Source organism: Acomys russatus, chromosome 6 (assembly GCF_903995435.1).
Source record: "Acomys russatus chromosome 6, mAcoRus1.1, whole genome shotgun sequence".
NCBI lineage: Eukaryota > Metazoa > Chordata > Mammalia > Rodentia > Muridae > Acomys > Acomys russatus.
Genome location: NC_067142.1, coordinates 52359589 through 52376773, shown reverse-complemented (window position 1 = coordinate 52376773; position 17185 = coordinate 52359589). Strand labels below are relative to the sequence as shown.

Sequence of the window (17185 nt, the reverse complement as noted above, 5' to 3'; positions counted from 1 at the left end):
TTAGAAGTTCAAGGTTAGTCTCAGCTTTACAGTAAGTTTAAAGCCAGCTTGGGCTATATGAAACTGTGACTTAAAACTAGCCAAACAAATCAACAAGACTCCATTCATTCATATTCCTGCATGCAGCCCTGATGACTTTAATTGAATCACTTTAGAAAGGATAGGGCAGGGGCAGTGCTGGAGAAATGGCTCAGTGGTTCAAAGTGCTTACCACCCATGTCAGGTCTCTCACAATCACCTGTAACTCCAGCTTAAGGGGATCCAGTGCCTCTTCTGGCTTCCTTGTGCCCCCATACAAACATGACATACACACACACACACACACACACACACACACACACACACACACACACACACACACACACATGTACACATAAATAAATCCTTAAAAAATATACTTGAATGAGTCTAGGACAGCCAAGGCTACACAGAAAACCTGTCTGGAAAAACCAAACAAGAAGAAAACAAACAAAACAAAACACACACACACACACATATATACACACATACATACATACATACACACACACACATACTTGAAAGTAGGAGAATTAGTTGGAAAGAGAACAAAAATGAGTGTAGAGATCAGTGAGAGTAGTAAGGGGACAAAAGAGGATAATAGGTGAATCTGATACATTATATACATGTATAAAAATATGATGAATATAATATACCTTATAAATTTTAATATAAAAAACCCTCAATTGTATGTCTTAGACCAACAAAAATTGGTTTTTGGCCCACACTTCGAACTCTGGTACACAGGAAGTCAAGGTAGAACCTTTGTGACTTTGACACCATCTTGAACAACAGAGTTCTAGACCAACGTAGGGAGAACCAGTCTCTAAACAAACAAATGTAAACAGGTAAGTAGAAAGAAGTGTAAGACGCACTTCAGTATAAGGTTAACGAGATCTTTGTGAAAGAGAATGCAGACTTTGTTAGGAGACGTTAAACAGCAAAGCAGTTCCACATTCACAAAGGAACCCAGTGTCACATGATGGTAATTGTCCTTGAATTCATCTCTAGAGTCAAGGCAGTTTAAATCTGAAGCCTGCCAAGCTTTTTGAAAAGGCTTTTGTGGTCTCCTTTAATTTTTTTTCTGAACCAAAGGTCTGAAAAGCAAAACTCTGGTAAAGAACCATAATAGGTAGAACCTAAATCACCATATACCAAGACTTTTAAAGGTGCAATAGTTTTTAAAATGTGATACTTACACTAAGATGGACAAATAGACTATGAACAGATAATTACCCAGGAGGACTTTCTCACATGATGATGCCATGCTTTGCATCCATGTGTGTTGTCCAGTTTGGTAGCCACTTGAAGTTTGACTAGTACTTTCAAAGAACTGAATATACATGTATATGTGTGTGTGTGTGTGTGTGTGTGTGTGTGTGTGTGTGTGTGTGCGTGCATGTATGTGCACCTGCCTGTGCATGTGGAAGGTAAAGGGCTGCCTCAGGTCTTGTTCAGCTCATATAACACCCAGTGTATGAGCATAGTACATTTGAGCTTTTCCTCTCAGCATGGACAAAGTCTGCTGTATACAAGTAAGACTTCTCTACAATATAACCTAGGAGTAAAATTTCTAGGCTATAATGTATGTGTTTCATCTTTTCAAATAGCACTAAATTATTTTACAAAATGACTGAAGCAGTTTCTTGTGCAAAGGGGTATGTTTGTAAGTCATAATTGCTCTGTACCCTCCTAAGTAGTCTAAGTAGAATGTCAGTTATAATCACAGTTATATATAGTAGATATCTGCTCTCAGGTGGTGTCACCAAAAATTGCTAATGAACAGACTTTAACAGTAAATGTTAAATAATGCGATTTTATGCTGAAAATAAGTCTAAAATGTAACAAGTTTAACTTCCTTGTTGAACTTTTTTTTATTGTTTCTACCCTGTGTTTCCAGGAATGGCGAGTGAAGAGGGATCTCCACTGCCTTCCTACTCTTCCCGGAACAGTGGAAGTTGTATTCCAGAAGAATTGGGCAGCCCTTCTGATCTGTGTATGCCATCTGAGTCTATGGTGCAGGCACAGCCCAGAAGTCCAGATCATAGCATACTTACTGAGGAAATGGCTTTTTCACAGGAAATGGAATCTACCTCTCCGAGTAAACATGTAAGTTAATGCCTGTTTATATCTTAAAACTTCCTTAGAAAAAAAACCTGTCTAAAAGGTATTACTAATAGTTATATTATTCCTATTAATAGCAGCATTAACCATCACCCATGTATGTAACATAAAGGGTTTAACATTTGAAGAGAAATAAAACGTTTAATAAACTTATATTTATAAGTATAGGAATTTAGCTGTAGTAGCAGTTAAAATTATGCTCTATCGAGTCTAATAATACTAAAGAGATAGGCCTTAGTTAGAGTTACTATTGCTATGATGAAACACCAAGTTAGGAAGGAAAGGGTTTGTTTTATTTTATTTTATGTTTTTGGCTTTTGAGACAGGGTTTTACTTTATAAGCCAGGCTGGCCTCAAACTCACAGAGACCCACCTACCTCTACCTCCCTGAGTGCTGGGATTACTTGGTGCTGTGCATCACCGACCCCACTAGGAAAGGGTTTATTTTGCTTGTACTTCCACATCACTGTTCATCGTCTGAGGAAGTCAGGGCGGGAGCCTGAAGGCTGGAGCGAAGCAGGGGCTCTGGAGGAGGGTTGCTTACTGGCCTGCTCCATTTGCTTCTTTCAAAACCTATGACCACAGACCAGGGTGGCATTGAGCAGTGAGCTGGGCCCTCTCCCATCAGTCACCTCTTTAGAAAATGCCCTACAGGCTTTCACTCAGCCTGATCTTATGGAAGCATTTTTTTCAGTTGAGGTTCCCTTCTCTCAGATGACTCTACCTTGTGTCAAGTTGACATAAAAACTAGTCAGCACAGATAGGAATTTCTTTTCTTTTCTGGTTGTTGTTGTTGTTGTTTTTTGAGACAGGGTTTCTCAGTGTAGCTTTGGCTGTCCTGGAATCACAGAGATCCCACTGCCTCTGGGAGTGCTGGGATTAAAGGTGTGCATCACCACACCCAGCTAGGAATTTTTAAAGTCTGTTATAGGGCCAATGAGATGGCTCAGTGATAATAAGGGTGTAGCTGCCAAGTTGCCAAGTTTGATGACCTGAGTTTGATTTTCAGAACCTTCAAGGTGGACAGAGACAACTGACTCTCACAAGTTTTCCTCTGTGTGTGTGTGTATGTGTGTGTATGTGTGCATGTGTTCATGCCTGTGCATGCGTGTACAAGTATGCACACACACACACAAGTAATTAAGATTATTTGTGGAAATATGACAAGTTCTTTTGCAAATCTGCTTCGTCTTAAAAAGCAGTAACATCTTTAAAACATACTGAAGTGCCTTTGCTATAATTTAGCTAATAAATGCTAATTCATAATCAGAATAAGGGTGATGATTTTATCTCTTTAACATATCTAAAATGAATGGTTTTCAGTTATATTGGGCATTATTAGAACAACATATTCTATATTTCTTTTATTCTCTCCTTCATAGAAAGATAACATTTAAGATAGAAACTTATCTGTTTTTTAAACTGGTTTTTAAGACATCAGCTTAGCAATATGAAGTACTACTATGCAATAGTAAAGCCTCTTTATTCAACGAAGTTACATATATGCTTGTGTATGTAAAAGTCAGAAGACAACAGGAGTCAGTCCTGTCCTCCTAAACCATGTGGGTACTGGCATTTGAGCCCAAGTTGTAAGATTGACAAGTACTTTAGTCTGCTGAGCCATCTTACTGGCTAATGGATAAGTTTAAAAATACGGATAAAAAGATCTATAGTTATAATTTTGGTTTAAAGTGTGTGTGTGTGTGTGTGTGTGTGTGTGTGTGTGTGTGTGTGTGTGTGTGTGTGTTTTGCCTGCATATATGTCTGTGTGTTTGGTACCCAAGGAAGCCAGAAGAGGATATTGGATTTTGAAACTGGAGTTACAGATAGTGATGAACCACCATGCAGATGCTGGGATTTGAGCAGCCAGTACTGTTAATCTCTGAGCCATCTTTTCAGCTAAGAATCCTCATTTTTAGTACAGCTGTAAGAATTACTTGTATGATCCCCTATTGAAAAGTTAGTCAGATTCATATGTATAACATTATTGTACTTGAAAGGTTTAGCAGGAAAAAAATTTAATTGTTAATGCAGATATGATTCCACATTATGTTGAAAACACTACATTGCTAATGTTTTTTGCACCAACTTGAAAATGTGTTTAGAGTATAGAAGGCTTCTCTTTTTCATGCTAATGATTTTCAAAATTATTATATGGCAAAATAGGTTTATTGTGTAGGTAATTTACTTGTAGCATAATTCCTATAGTCTAGGGATGTGTGTATATCAACTGTGCATTTAATACAGCCTTATTAATTTCAAAGTTCTATAAATGTACTAGCTTCTTCCTACCATTGTTACTAGCTTCATGTTAAAAACAAAGCTGATTGAATACTAAAAAATTAGGTAGTTTTCTTTCTGAAGAAGATGTATAAAGGAAATTAAAACAAGTGATGTGTTAACGTAGATTTTTATAATAAGTATTATTTGTGCTTATCAAGTACCAGGTAGCATGCTGAGTGCCTTGCCTGAATGATCTCACTTAATCGCCACAACAACCTCAGAAAGCAGGCAACATTGTAAATCCCTATCCTGAGTTAGCAGGTCCGAACACTTGACAGGGACTTGAGGTGGCTCTGTGGTTAAGAGTGCTTGCTGCTTTAGTAGAGGACTGAGGCTTAGTTCCTAGCACCTATGTGCGGACTCACAATCATCTAAAACAACAGTTCCAGGAGATTTAAAAAAAAAAAAAAGATTTATTTATTTGTTTATTACTTATACAATATTTGGCCTGCATGTGGAAGAGGGCATCAGATCTCATTAGAGATGGTTGTGAGCCGCCATGTGGTTGCTGGGAGTTGAACTCAGGACCTTTGGTAGTACAGCCAGTACTTTTAACCTCTGAGCCATCTCTCCAGCCCAGTTTCAGGAGATTTGATGCCCTCTTCTGACCTCCACAGGCATGAGGCACATATGTGGTACACATCCATACATGGCAAAACGCTCATATACATAAAATAATTGAGTCTAAAAAAAGACTTTCCAAAAGTCCTAGGGAGAGACAGGGGTAGTGACAGGAGTCAGGTCAGCTGTTTTCACTTTCTCATGATGGCAGGGGAGAAATTTTGTCTTTTATAGAAAGTATAATCTTCTATTCTTTGTGGACAGTCTTATGCCATTTTTCCTTCTTTCTATAAAATATGGTACATATTTAATATTTTTTAAAGTTTATTTTTATTTCATGTTTACTGGTGTTTTCCCTATATGTATACCCGTGTGATGTTATCAGATCCCCTGGAATTGGAGTTACAGGCAGTTTTGAGCTGCCACGTGGGTGCTGAGAATTGAATCCAGGTCCTCTGGAAGAGCAGCCAGTGCTCTTAACCCCTGAGCCGTCTCTCCAGCCCCTTAGTATTTTTCAGTTAAGTAAATAAGGAGAATAGCTATCAATGACATAAGTAGTCATTTGTAATTTACTATAATTTTAAAAAGCATGTTCTTTCATACCTTTTTTCTGCCTTTAAGGCACTGCTCCCATACACACACATACTACACACACACACACACACACATAAAAGAAAAAAGAAAAGTAAAATTAGCCAGATATAATAGTTTATGCCTATATGCCAGCACTCAGGGGCTAGGCTGATGATAACCACAAGTCCACAAGTTACGCCAGTTGGGGCTATATAGTGATTTCTAGGCCACCTTGGCTTCAGAGTGGCCTAGCTTAAATTACAAAAAAAATATAATAAAAACTGGTATGTTCAGCTAATCAAGAAACTATTAAAGAAGGAAAACAAAGCTTTAATAAAAATAGTAAACTGGGCTGGAGAGATGGCTCAGTGGTTAAGAGCACCGGCTGCTTTTCCAGAGGTCCTGAGTTCAATTTCCAACAACCACATGGTGGCTCACAACCATCTATAATGTGATCTTATACCTTCTTCTGGCCTGCAGGTGTACATGCAGACAGAGCATTCATGTACATTAAATAAATAAATATTTAAAAGTGGTAACCTTTTTTTTTTTTTTTTACCTTTTGTGAGATTATATAAAGTTGTGCTAAAATTTAATATATTCAATTACATTTGATGTTTATTTGCTATTAAATGTTATGAAATATATTTTAAATATAAAAATACTTATTTAAAATGTTCTAATTGTTATCTTTACTTAGTTGTATCTCAAAATTTAAATATAAGTCCTTGGTTATATGATGCAATAATTCCTGTTTGACTTCTGTTTGTACAGTCACCTCCCAAAAGTTGCTTATCTCTGTCAAAGCAAGAGTCTAGCAAAGTAGGTCGTAGGACTGAAGGACACTGTCATCTGCCTGTCAAGTCTTACCAGCCCTGTTATAGTTGGTCAGATGAGTCACTGTCTATGACACAGTCAGGTAAGGCTGCAATGAGTTTCTTTTCTTTGTTTTGAGTTCTCCTTTAGAAAGCTTTGTCTAACCGGATGCTGGTACACTGTTCTCCTTTGTTGCATTTGTATAGGCTTTTTCTTGGAAAGATTAACTCATATAGCTCAGTAATTATCATTGATAATTATATTCTTAATTCTACAAATTGTAACTAACTTTATTCTCTTGTGGTAGTGGACATTTATCTCATCAAAACTTTCTCTCCTTTTCTCTGTGTCAGACACTGCCTTTGTATTTCTAAAGCCCTCTGTACTGCAGTGTACCATACCTGTACTGGTAGCTGACCTTGGCCCACCTAGGCCTACGTTGAACCCCTGGGGACCAGGTTCTGTGTTTCCTTAACATTTGTAACACCAGTGCTCATGGGTACTGTTGATAGCATATGGTGGGTATTTATTAATTTTTTTCAGTGAGTTATTAGTAACCATGAGGTAGATGGTTATAGAATATGATGGTACAAATCTCAAAGGAGCCATATAGAGAAACAGTAGCCTGTGGAAGGGAAAAGAACATTCTGTTTTCTTATGCCTCTCCCTGTTAATGTTTCTGTTGGATGTTGATTTTGAAAGACTTAGGTTTCAGAAGTTTGTTGGCCTTGAGATGCATATCAAAAGGGAAAGTGCTATTTACTAGAATTATGAGGAAAATTCATGCGATGTTGAGTATTGCCATATAAATCATATTGATAAACATATATTGCCATTTGAGCTCATTCTTAGAGTGTAGACATTTAGTTTTTGTTTTGTTTGTTTTTTTAAGTAGAAATGGTTTAGTTGTTGTTGTGAGAGAAGGTGGTTGGATGAAATAGTTTAATCAGGTAAGTACTTGTTACAAGTATGAAGACCTCAGTTCAATTCTTAGAACCCATGTATAAAGGAAACTTGGCAGAGTGGTATGAGCTTGTAATATTAGCCCAGAGGAAAGGGAGATCGGCAGATCCTTGGGACTTGCTGGCCAGCAAGTCTAGCCTGTTCGCAGAGAAACTATGTCTCAGCAAACAAGCTGGATGTGCCTGAAGAAAAAGGCCAAGGTTGACTGCTGGCTTCCACCAGATACAAACATCTGCATGTGCATCCACATATACATTTTAAAACAGGTAGATAATGTAACATAACTCAACTGTTTTCCTCATGATGATTATCTAGATTTTGTAAAAAAAAAAAAAGTCAGTTGTAAATAATGCTTTGAGAAATATTTACATTATTAATTTGATAGATTAATAGAAATAGAATTATCAGCCCAAAACAATGGAAATTATTATCTTTATGTTTATTTTTGTGCATCTATTAATACTTGTACAATAGACATAAATTTAGTATGTACTTGGAAACATGGGTTCCTGTTGGTGCTTTGTAAAATCTATTTTATTGGGGATCTTATACCTTTATTTCCCTTCCAGCTTTTATCCACTCTAATCCTCTCAACACCAGGTAGGAGAAAAAGAAGGTTAGAAGGTAAAGAGGCAGCGTGTGTCTCTTTAGACTACTTCCTGCTGTTTAAGGACATAATTCCTTGGGGCAGGTCCAATCTTTGTAGTCAGGATACCCAATAGTCCATCAGTGCAGCCAGCACAGCAATAGCAAAGGCAACAGTAGCAGAAGGTGGGTGAGCAGCAGCGGGGAGAGCACCAGCTGCCTTCTTCCAGCCCTCCCTCTCTCTCCAGGCTATGGCATTTATTCCCTCTCGAGAGTCCTCAGAACTAAACTATCTGCAGCTGCCTCTTTGTTATAGGATCATAGCTGACATTCAGTTTTTAAAATAACATTTAAAGTCACATGGAGAACAAATTTATTGGTGGTCTCCTACAATTAACAAGGTGACATCTCAGGCTTCAAAGGCACATAACTCTTTGGGGGTGGTGGTTGTTGTTTTGTTTTCTAGACAGGGTCTCACTGTGTAGTCCTGGCTGCCTTGGATCTCACTACATAGACCAGCCTTGACTCAAACACCCAGAGATCAGCCTGCTTTTGCCTCCTGAGTGCTACTAGTATTTAAAAAAAAAAAAAAAAAAGACCCAAAAAGTAAAGACAGGATTGCATGTAGGTCTGGCTGGCCTCCTTGTGTGTCTCCAGGTATGGGATTATAGGCATGTGCCACTACTCTTGGCTTAGAAGCATATAATTCATCAGGCTAGATAATTAGAGGTTTCTGTATGACTTTAGGAAAGATGATGATTTTTAACCCTGATTGTAGTGCCCCATTAACTGAATGAGTGTAAAGCCCCCAGCACTTAGAACTTTCAACCTTAAACCAATTACTTTCTTGAAAAGTTAAGAGGAAGCATGTGAAGATGTTCAGTTGGTTTTTTGTTGGTTGGTTGGTTTTTTTGTTTGTTTGTTTGTTTTTGTTTTTTGTTTTTTGGTTGTTGTTGTTGTTATTTTTTTCTTTGTGGTTTTTCAGCACAGGGTTTCTGTGTGTGCCTTGGCTGTCCTGGAACCAGCTCTGTAGACTAGACTGGCCTCGAACTCACAGAGAGTGCTAAAGAAATCACAGGAACTCAGCTTTTCTTTGCAGCCCAGATATTAGGATCACACCATTTTAAAGAGACAGTAATCTTTCCACATTTCAGTGACCTTTTAGGTAATCTGAAGTACCTGATAAAAGCCTGATGGAACAGTACACCTCTGAGTCTGAGGTTTCCGTATAAGAGTATTGCTACTGTAAGGTTATTAATTGTCCCACTGAACGTTAGTGTGTGGAAATGCCATCAGTGTGATAATAAAAGGTGTGAGGAGTAGTCACTAATATGCTATGTAATTTCTGTGTGCAGTGAGATAAATAGTTCCTTTAAATCATGCCTGTTTGTTTTCATAGCCTGTGTATGACATTATAATGAAGTGCTTTCTTGTCAAGTTTCCACGACTGGGCCTCTGGGCCTCTCATTTACAGATATAAACTGTCTTATTTTGATAATTTTAAAAGCTTTCAAAGAAAGATTGCAATGGGGTATTTTCTCATTTTTTAAGTGATAACACTTCAGTTAATGTTTCACAATTTGAAAATATAAAATTTTAGTTTTATCCCAATTTGACTTTAAAAATATGACAGCATATATTAATATCTAAGAAGGACAGTTGTATGAACATCTTGCTACCAGAAGTAATGTTTTACAAAAGGTACAAATTTCACTAACATAAAATTTTAAGCATTTTTCAACATTACTTAAAGTTTCAAATAGTGAGTTGACAAGATTGCTCGGTGGGTTAAGAGTGCTTGCTTTAGGAGCCTGACGACCTGAGTTTAGTCTCTGGAGGCCACAGTGGAAGGAAGGAGAAACCCAACTCCCAAAAGTTGCCTCCTGGCTTCCATCCTGTGTCTGCACTTACGCACACACATCATGCAGCAATACACAGTTTTTACAATAATTACAAGTAAAAACATAAACAAATAGTACCATTAGAAAATATAAAATAACTGGGCAGGGTGGCACATGCCTTTAATCCTAGCACTCGGGGAGCAGAGACTGGTGGATTTTTGTGAGTTTGAAGCCATCCTGGTCTACAAAGTGAGTTCCAGGATAGACAGAGCTATATAGAGAAACTCTCTTGAAAAACAAAAGTAAGTAAGTAAGTAAATAAGTAAAATACTTAGGAAGACTAAAGAAAAAAGAAAGACCTATGGAAAAGCAACATTTAAAAGATTTTAAATATTGATTTTAAGCATGACAGCTCTTCTTTATTAGTTACTGAATTAATTTTATTCTTTGTTAACATGAGTTAAAAAGTTTCGTTTCTTCCAGAAACTACATCTGACCAGAGTGACATTGAGGGGAGGATCCGTGCTCTGAAGGCTGAGCTGAGGAAGAGAAAGTCCGTTGTGGAGCAGCTAAAGAAGGAGCAGAGGAAGCGGCAGAAGGAAAGGCTAAAAGCCCAGGAGGCCAGTCTGCTCAGACAGCTGGAGGTGAGACAGGGCTCCTACAGAAAGCTCAGATATTTGTAGTGTGTGAACAAAGCAGTGCCTTAGAGTCCTTCAATAGTCATGTAGTGTCACATTTTTATCATCTTTAAAAACAAATCTGAAGATATCTAAAGTATTAAGCTAAATATTAAATTAAATATTAAAATATTTTTCTGATATTATGGTTATGAAAAAGATCCATATGCTCTTAAAAACTTTAAAATGGAATGGATAGGAAAGCAGATCGATCTAGACCCTCACATTGTTGTCACCTTTTTTTCCCTGGCAAATAGGCCACACAATTATTAGTCTGACCCTTGGGCTAATTTAGGACAGCTCCTAAGTGACAGCTGTAAGTTAATTCCTCCCTAAGTTCTAGCAGCCGTCCATATTCTGCCTGCCACTAGAAATGTGATTTTGCTGACGTCCTCATTCTGTTTTCTCCTACAGTCCCAGTTCCATTTTGTTCCATACCATTCCTATTGCCCTTAGTCTAGGGTCCAAGCTGGAGTTTTGAGGCTCCCTTATCTGTATTATCTGTATAGTCTCTTAGTTAGTACAGTCTCTGGCTGATTTTTGGGCATACCTGATTCTGTCCCTGTCTTTCTGTCTGTCTCTGTCTCCCTCTCCCCCTTCTTTTCCATCTGTCTGCCTCACCTTTCCTCTTTTTTTGTTTTGTCATGGCATTGTCATAGAATCTATCTGAACTTCCTGATAAATTACAACAGTCTGTTTGTAGGCATTTTTTAAATCTATTTTATTTGAGTTATTATATCTAGTGCCCTTTTCTACTCCAAACCTTTCCATCACCCCAACACCGGGCAGGAGAGACAGAAAGTTAGTGGGAAGAAGGGCCATTGAGACCGTTTTAAACTACTTCCTGCTGATTAGAGGTGTTGAGTTCCTTGAGGCAAATCCAATCTTCATTTGTCAGGATATCTCCCATTTCTTCATATCATCTCTTTTCTCAGGACCAATTGATAAGCCAGGAACAGCCATACCCCCTTTCTTGGGGCTCAGTGTTTTATTCCCTCTCTAGAGTCCCCAGACTTAAATCATCTTCAGCCATCAGAGTCACAACCCTGTCAGACCATGCAAGAGGCAAATAGTCTGCTACTGTGCACAGTCTGAAGCTACCCCATATCCCACACCTGGGATAAAAAAAAAAAAAAGTTTATATAACATAACTGGGTTTTTTTGAGACACCAAAATTCTCACTACATCTGTTCTCGTGTCACTACCAGGGAAAGCTTCCATCCAGCTTCTATCTGGACACTTTCAATTTTTCAAAACAGTTGAAACTGTTAAGCCTTTAAGTTTACCAAATGTGAGAAAATGCATTGTTATGTACAGCCAAATTTAAATGTTACCCATTGATCTTTGTTGTTTAACAGGGTTCTTCCTGCATTTATTAATTTCCTGATGAAACTAAGATTGTTATATTTATATGTCTGGAACTTAGATAATTTAATTTATTCCTTATAGCAGGTAAGGAAACTGAGTTGCAATAAGATAAAGGACTTATCCAGGGACACACAGCCCATAGATGATAAAGGCAGGATTTTAATTTATTTCTAATTGCAAATTCTATGTCTTTCCATGAAAATAGGTCTGTTAGTAAATGTGGAAATAATAAACATTTTCACAAGTACATCACATGAAGACAGACTGGGCATTTTAACTTGTTTCAAAGTCAGAAAAGTGGTTATAATAAATAAACAGACCCTGGGTAGCCACACATTCCTATAATCAGCTTTAGAAGACTGAAATAGAAATGGGAGTTCAAATCCAACCTGACCCACATAGTGAGTTCCAGATCATTCTGAGCTATATACTGAAAACTTTACTCCAGGGAATTTAGAATAAGCAACAGCAGGGACACAATGGCTATGATGGGAGTTCATGTGGGAAAGCAGTGGAAAAACAAGTTCAAAAGTGAAGGAGACACTCAGGAACTTAGAATCTAGACTAAAGACTTTGGGCTTTATCTGATTGGCCATGTAACTCTAAGCCATTAAGAAAATACTGGAAATGAATTAAGAATAAGCAGTGTTGCTAACAAAACAAACAAACAGACAAAAACCCTCACTAATATATCCTAGTACTCAGGAAATTGAGGCAGGAGGATCTCAAGTGTGAGCCAAATCTATGCTACATACCAAAATCCTGCCTCAAAAATACAAAGTTTTAAAAATATTCACTGAATGCCTTTAATCTGAGCACTTGGGAAACAGAGACAGGCAGGATCCCTATGAATTAAGGCCAGCCTGGTCTACAAAGTGAGTCCAGACAGCCGGGCTACACAGAGAAACCCTGCCTATAAGAAACAAAACAAAATAATTCATTGATAAAAAATCTGTGGAGAAGTACCATATGATCCATCTCGTTCAACATTTAGCTAAATGGCTAAATAAAAATGAAAGAGAGTTATGTATTTAAGTTTTGAAATTATGCCATAGAGAAACATGTGGCAATTTATCTGAAAAAAGATCTATTGGACTTCATTGGTCACAGACTTAATAAGGGAACTAAACTTAGATCAGTATTACTTTCTGATCTGAGTAACCTTACCTTCTATATAGACCTAGCTAGATGGCCATTATGCTGTATATGTTTAGCTAATGATTAATACCAAAACATTGATAAACAGCTGAAGATAATATGAATGATAAGAGTTATAAAAGTAAAGATTTTAGTTCAGACATTAAGAATGTGTAGCAATTAACAAGGGTCCATAAATCATTCTTTCATTCTACAAATATTTATTGGCAATCTAGGTTAGGCCAAACAGATACATCCTGGATAAAAAATGCTGCACGTTTGCTTTCAGCTACATCATCAAATGGCGTTGTACAAGTGAGCTTAGCCGTACAAATGGAGGAAAGACGTAATAGGTAGAGGGCCCATCTTGGATGCTATACTAATGATAGTTAGGAATTATTGAAGTTCTGGTGGGTAATAGCGAGTGCGTGTTTGACAACCAGGCGACAGTGTTAGTAATTCTGACCTTCTGACTGATAACAGTTTCTCCCAAGTATTACTTCTGAGATGTTTACTGCCAGAGAAACTCAGAAACAAAACAAAATGCAAGGCAGAATATGGTAGCTCAAATGTTTAGTCCCAGCACTAGAAGGGAGATGCTCGCAGATGTGAGTTCAGGTATATCTGCATAGCAATTTCCAGGTCAGCCAAGGCTACTGGCCTTTATCTACCCACCCCCAATACCGTAACATAATAGTGTGGTGGCGCACACCTTTAATCTCAGCACTTAGAATGCAGAGGCAGGCAGATCACTGTGAGTTCAAGACCAGCCTGGTCTACAAAGCGAGCCCAGGATAGCCAAGGGTTACGTGGAGAAAACCAAAAAAAAAAAAAAGAGAAAGAAAGAAAGAAAGAAAAATGTATCGTATAGAAAATAGCATATAACAAGTTAAAGATTTTAAGTGTGCCTGGGTAGATTACGATGCGTAAGTACTTAGCTTTGGATTGAAACTGTCATTTCTTTCTCCTTTGCAATGGTGAAGACATGAAGGGGAGCAGGGAGGGAGATCTTTATGTTCTCTCTTTTTACTGCTTGGATTATTCAAACCATGCTATTTAAAAGTTAAATATCCTTATGATTTAAAATTCCTTTTAAAACATTCTCCATAATAACTCCTCTAACTCTTCCAAACTTAGACTTATGATGAATTCATTAAGAAAACTGAAGGTGAGCTCAGCCAAGATTTGGACACATCCCCAACATCCAAACTTCCAATTAAAACTCTCTCCTCTGTCTCCGAGAAACCCAGAATCAAGCCTCATCCACTGCACAGGTAGGACCTTTAACAACTTGCATACATTCTGCTTTATTTGATAATGGATAAAGAAAAACTTTTAATAGAAGTTCAGTAACAGTAAGTTATACTAGTAAAACTATGGGGTTTTTTTTTACAAGCATAAAAGTGTTGCATATGACAAGTGCAAGTTAAATGTATAGGTACAAATTAGAAATATGTATTTTTTAACCTGCAGCCTGGTGGGTGCAGTGAAAATAGTGCTGTCAGCATTGTTGGCAGTAGCAATAGAATTAAGTGTAGATCTTTTGAAAAACTAGATGTTTTATAAGGCAAGACTATCTAAAACCTTTAACTTCATAATCCTATGTTTAAAACAATTATCTTGATAAAATATGTAATATCAAAAATATCTATTTGCATAGTTATTATAGCACCCTTTGTGTTTATCATAGCATCCCTTATAGTCATAAAGCATTGGGAGTAATCTTCAATTCCGAAAATGAGTGAAATATCTCAGCAAGTTATGGTTCTGTTTAGGTCATAGAATATTATATGTCCAGTAAAAAAAAATATAGAAGACAGCAGATAGCAATAGTAGAATATTTGCTATACTAGATTAAAATGTCAAGTTATAATATTTAAATTGTTTGGACAGTGGGTAAGAGGCCAATGAGTACAACTGAGGAGCAGGGATATGTGAAAGAAGATATTTCATGAAAATGACAAAAGAGAAATTAACAGGTGGGCATATCATGAAAGGTAAATAGAACAGGACACTGCTGGGGATAGGAGAGACTGGAAACAGTGAAAGCCACATTGTGAAAGCTTTATAGTTACTTATTTTTCATATTTTACTCTGGGAAGATGTGTGCTGTTAAAGTTGTTTTTAAAGTATTTTGAGGGCTGGGACAACTTAGTGGTGGAGCCCTTGCCCATTATGCACAAGACTGTGGATTTTATTTGCATTGGTTTAAGATGGCAGGAACAAGCTAAAATGCTTTGCTGACTATGGCGTTGTCTGTAGTCCCAACATTCAGAAGGTAGTTAAGCATCATGGGTTTTAGACCAACCTAGGCTACATAGTGAGCCTGATATGCAGAATGCAACTCTATATATTATCCAGCCCCTCATCTAGGGGGCTAGAGAGATGGCTCAGCACATAAGAGCACTGGTTGCTTTTCTAGAGGACCCTGTTCAAATCCCAACACCCACACGGCAGCTCACAGCAGTCTGTGAACTCAACACTAGAGAGTCTGATGCCCTCTTCTGGCGTCTGCAGACACCACATGCTCATGGTACACAGTCATACGTTCAGGCAACACATCCATATGGGTTTTTTGTTTTGGTTTGGTTTTTTGTTTTTAAGAAGGAAGGAGGTGCTAGAAAAATAGTTCAGTAATTAAGAACACATACAGCTCCTATAGAGGACCCAAGTTCAGTTCCCAGCACCCACATCACAACCATCTCTAAGTCCAGCTCCGGGAAGCTCTAATGCCTCTGCCTTCATTGGATATTTACACTCATGTAAACATACTCAAACACAGATACTTACACCAGAGACATGTAAGTTAAAATAATTTTTATATCTTTTAAAAAGAAAACAAGATGAGACGGTTCAGCTAGTAAAGCACTCACCATGTAAATCTAATAATTTCAGTTCAGTCCCTGAGCCCCACATAGTGGTGGAAGGAGAAAATCAATTCAACAGAGCTGACCTCTGACCTCCACACACGTACCCTGGCACACATACACCAATATACACATCCAAGATAATAATAATTTAAAGTGTTTAGAAAATGTTAAGCCTGGGAAGATGGCTCATTGTTTTAGAGCACTTGCTGCTCTTCAGAGGACTGGGGTTTGATTCTCAGTACCCACAAGGTAGCTTACAACCACCAATAACTCCAGTTCCAGAATATTTGACTCCTTCTGACATCAGGCACAAGGTGTACATGCATACAGGCAAAACATTCGAATGCATAAGTATCTAAAAGAATTTAAAAAGAAAGGGAAAATGTTTTTGAGGTTTTGTTAGTTATGTGAATAGGACAGGCTCATGACAGTCAACTTGGATACCCTGGATTGGTACAAGCTAGCTGTTTAACTTCGTATAAATTATTTAACCTCTCTGCTTGAGTTGTTTGGACTATACATGCCTATTAAGCAAGTATTACTACCTGTTAGTATGCTTGTTAGGAGTTAAAAGAGTTGGGTGTACAATACAGCAAGTATGTATTCACTGGTCACTGATTCACTTATCATTTTTATTATTAGACTTTCTAGGGAAGCATTTTTTAAAAAGCAGTCACAATCATATCATATCCAGCTATCCTCAAATAGCATACACCAACAATTAGATATTTTTGCAAGATTTTTTTTCTTAGATTTTATTTGTGTTCTTGTTTTCTATGTACTTTTCCATTATTTTATAAAATGTAAGTTTTATTCTCAGCTCTAAATCAGTGGTTCTCAACCTGTGGGTCATCACCCCCATGGGGGTCACCTATCAGGTATTTAACCTAAAATTCCTAACAGTAGCAAAATATCAGTTATGAAGTAACAACAAAATAACTTTATGGTTGGGGGTCACCACAGCATGAGGAACTGTATTAATGGGTTACAGCATTAGGAAGGGTGAGAACCACTGCACTAAATAATATACTATTAGACTGGGGTATAGCTGAGTTGGTAGAGTACTTGCTCAACATGAATGAAGTCCTGGGTTCAATCCCTAGCACCACATTGACTGGGCATGGTGATACATACCTGTAATCTCAGCACTCAGGAAGTGAAGGCAGGAAGATCAGAAGTTTAAGATCACCCTCTACATAGCAAGCTCAGGGTCAGCCTGTGATCCAAATCAATAAATATACTACTTATGGAATGGATTTCTTAATCAGGCTGTTAGATATTTTTAACAAGGAGTTGCTCAGCAGTAGAACACCAGCATATTTAGCTTCTGTGCAGCCCCTGCATTCCATCTCCAGCATCAGAATATACT

The 17185-nt window shown here is 37.6% G+C and overlaps 1 protein-coding gene across 1 annotated transcript in view; it reads left to right on the top strand.

Annotated features, from left to right (window-relative positions):
• The window catches only part of Cep350 (centrosomal protein 350), a 133160-nt gene that overhangs the window by 102583 nt on the left and 13392 nt on the right, over window positions 1-17185 (top strand). Inside the window, exons 29-32 of the mRNA XM_051147620.1 lie at window positions 1919-2127; window positions 6334-6478; window positions 10248-10408; window positions 14084-14220. Of these exons, the coding sequence (XP_051003577.1) occupies window positions 1919-2127; window positions 6334-6478; window positions 10248-10408; window positions 14084-14220 (652 nt within the window). The remainder of the gene's footprint in view (window positions 1-1918; window positions 2128-6333; window positions 6479-10247; window positions 10409-14083; window positions 14221-17185) is intronic.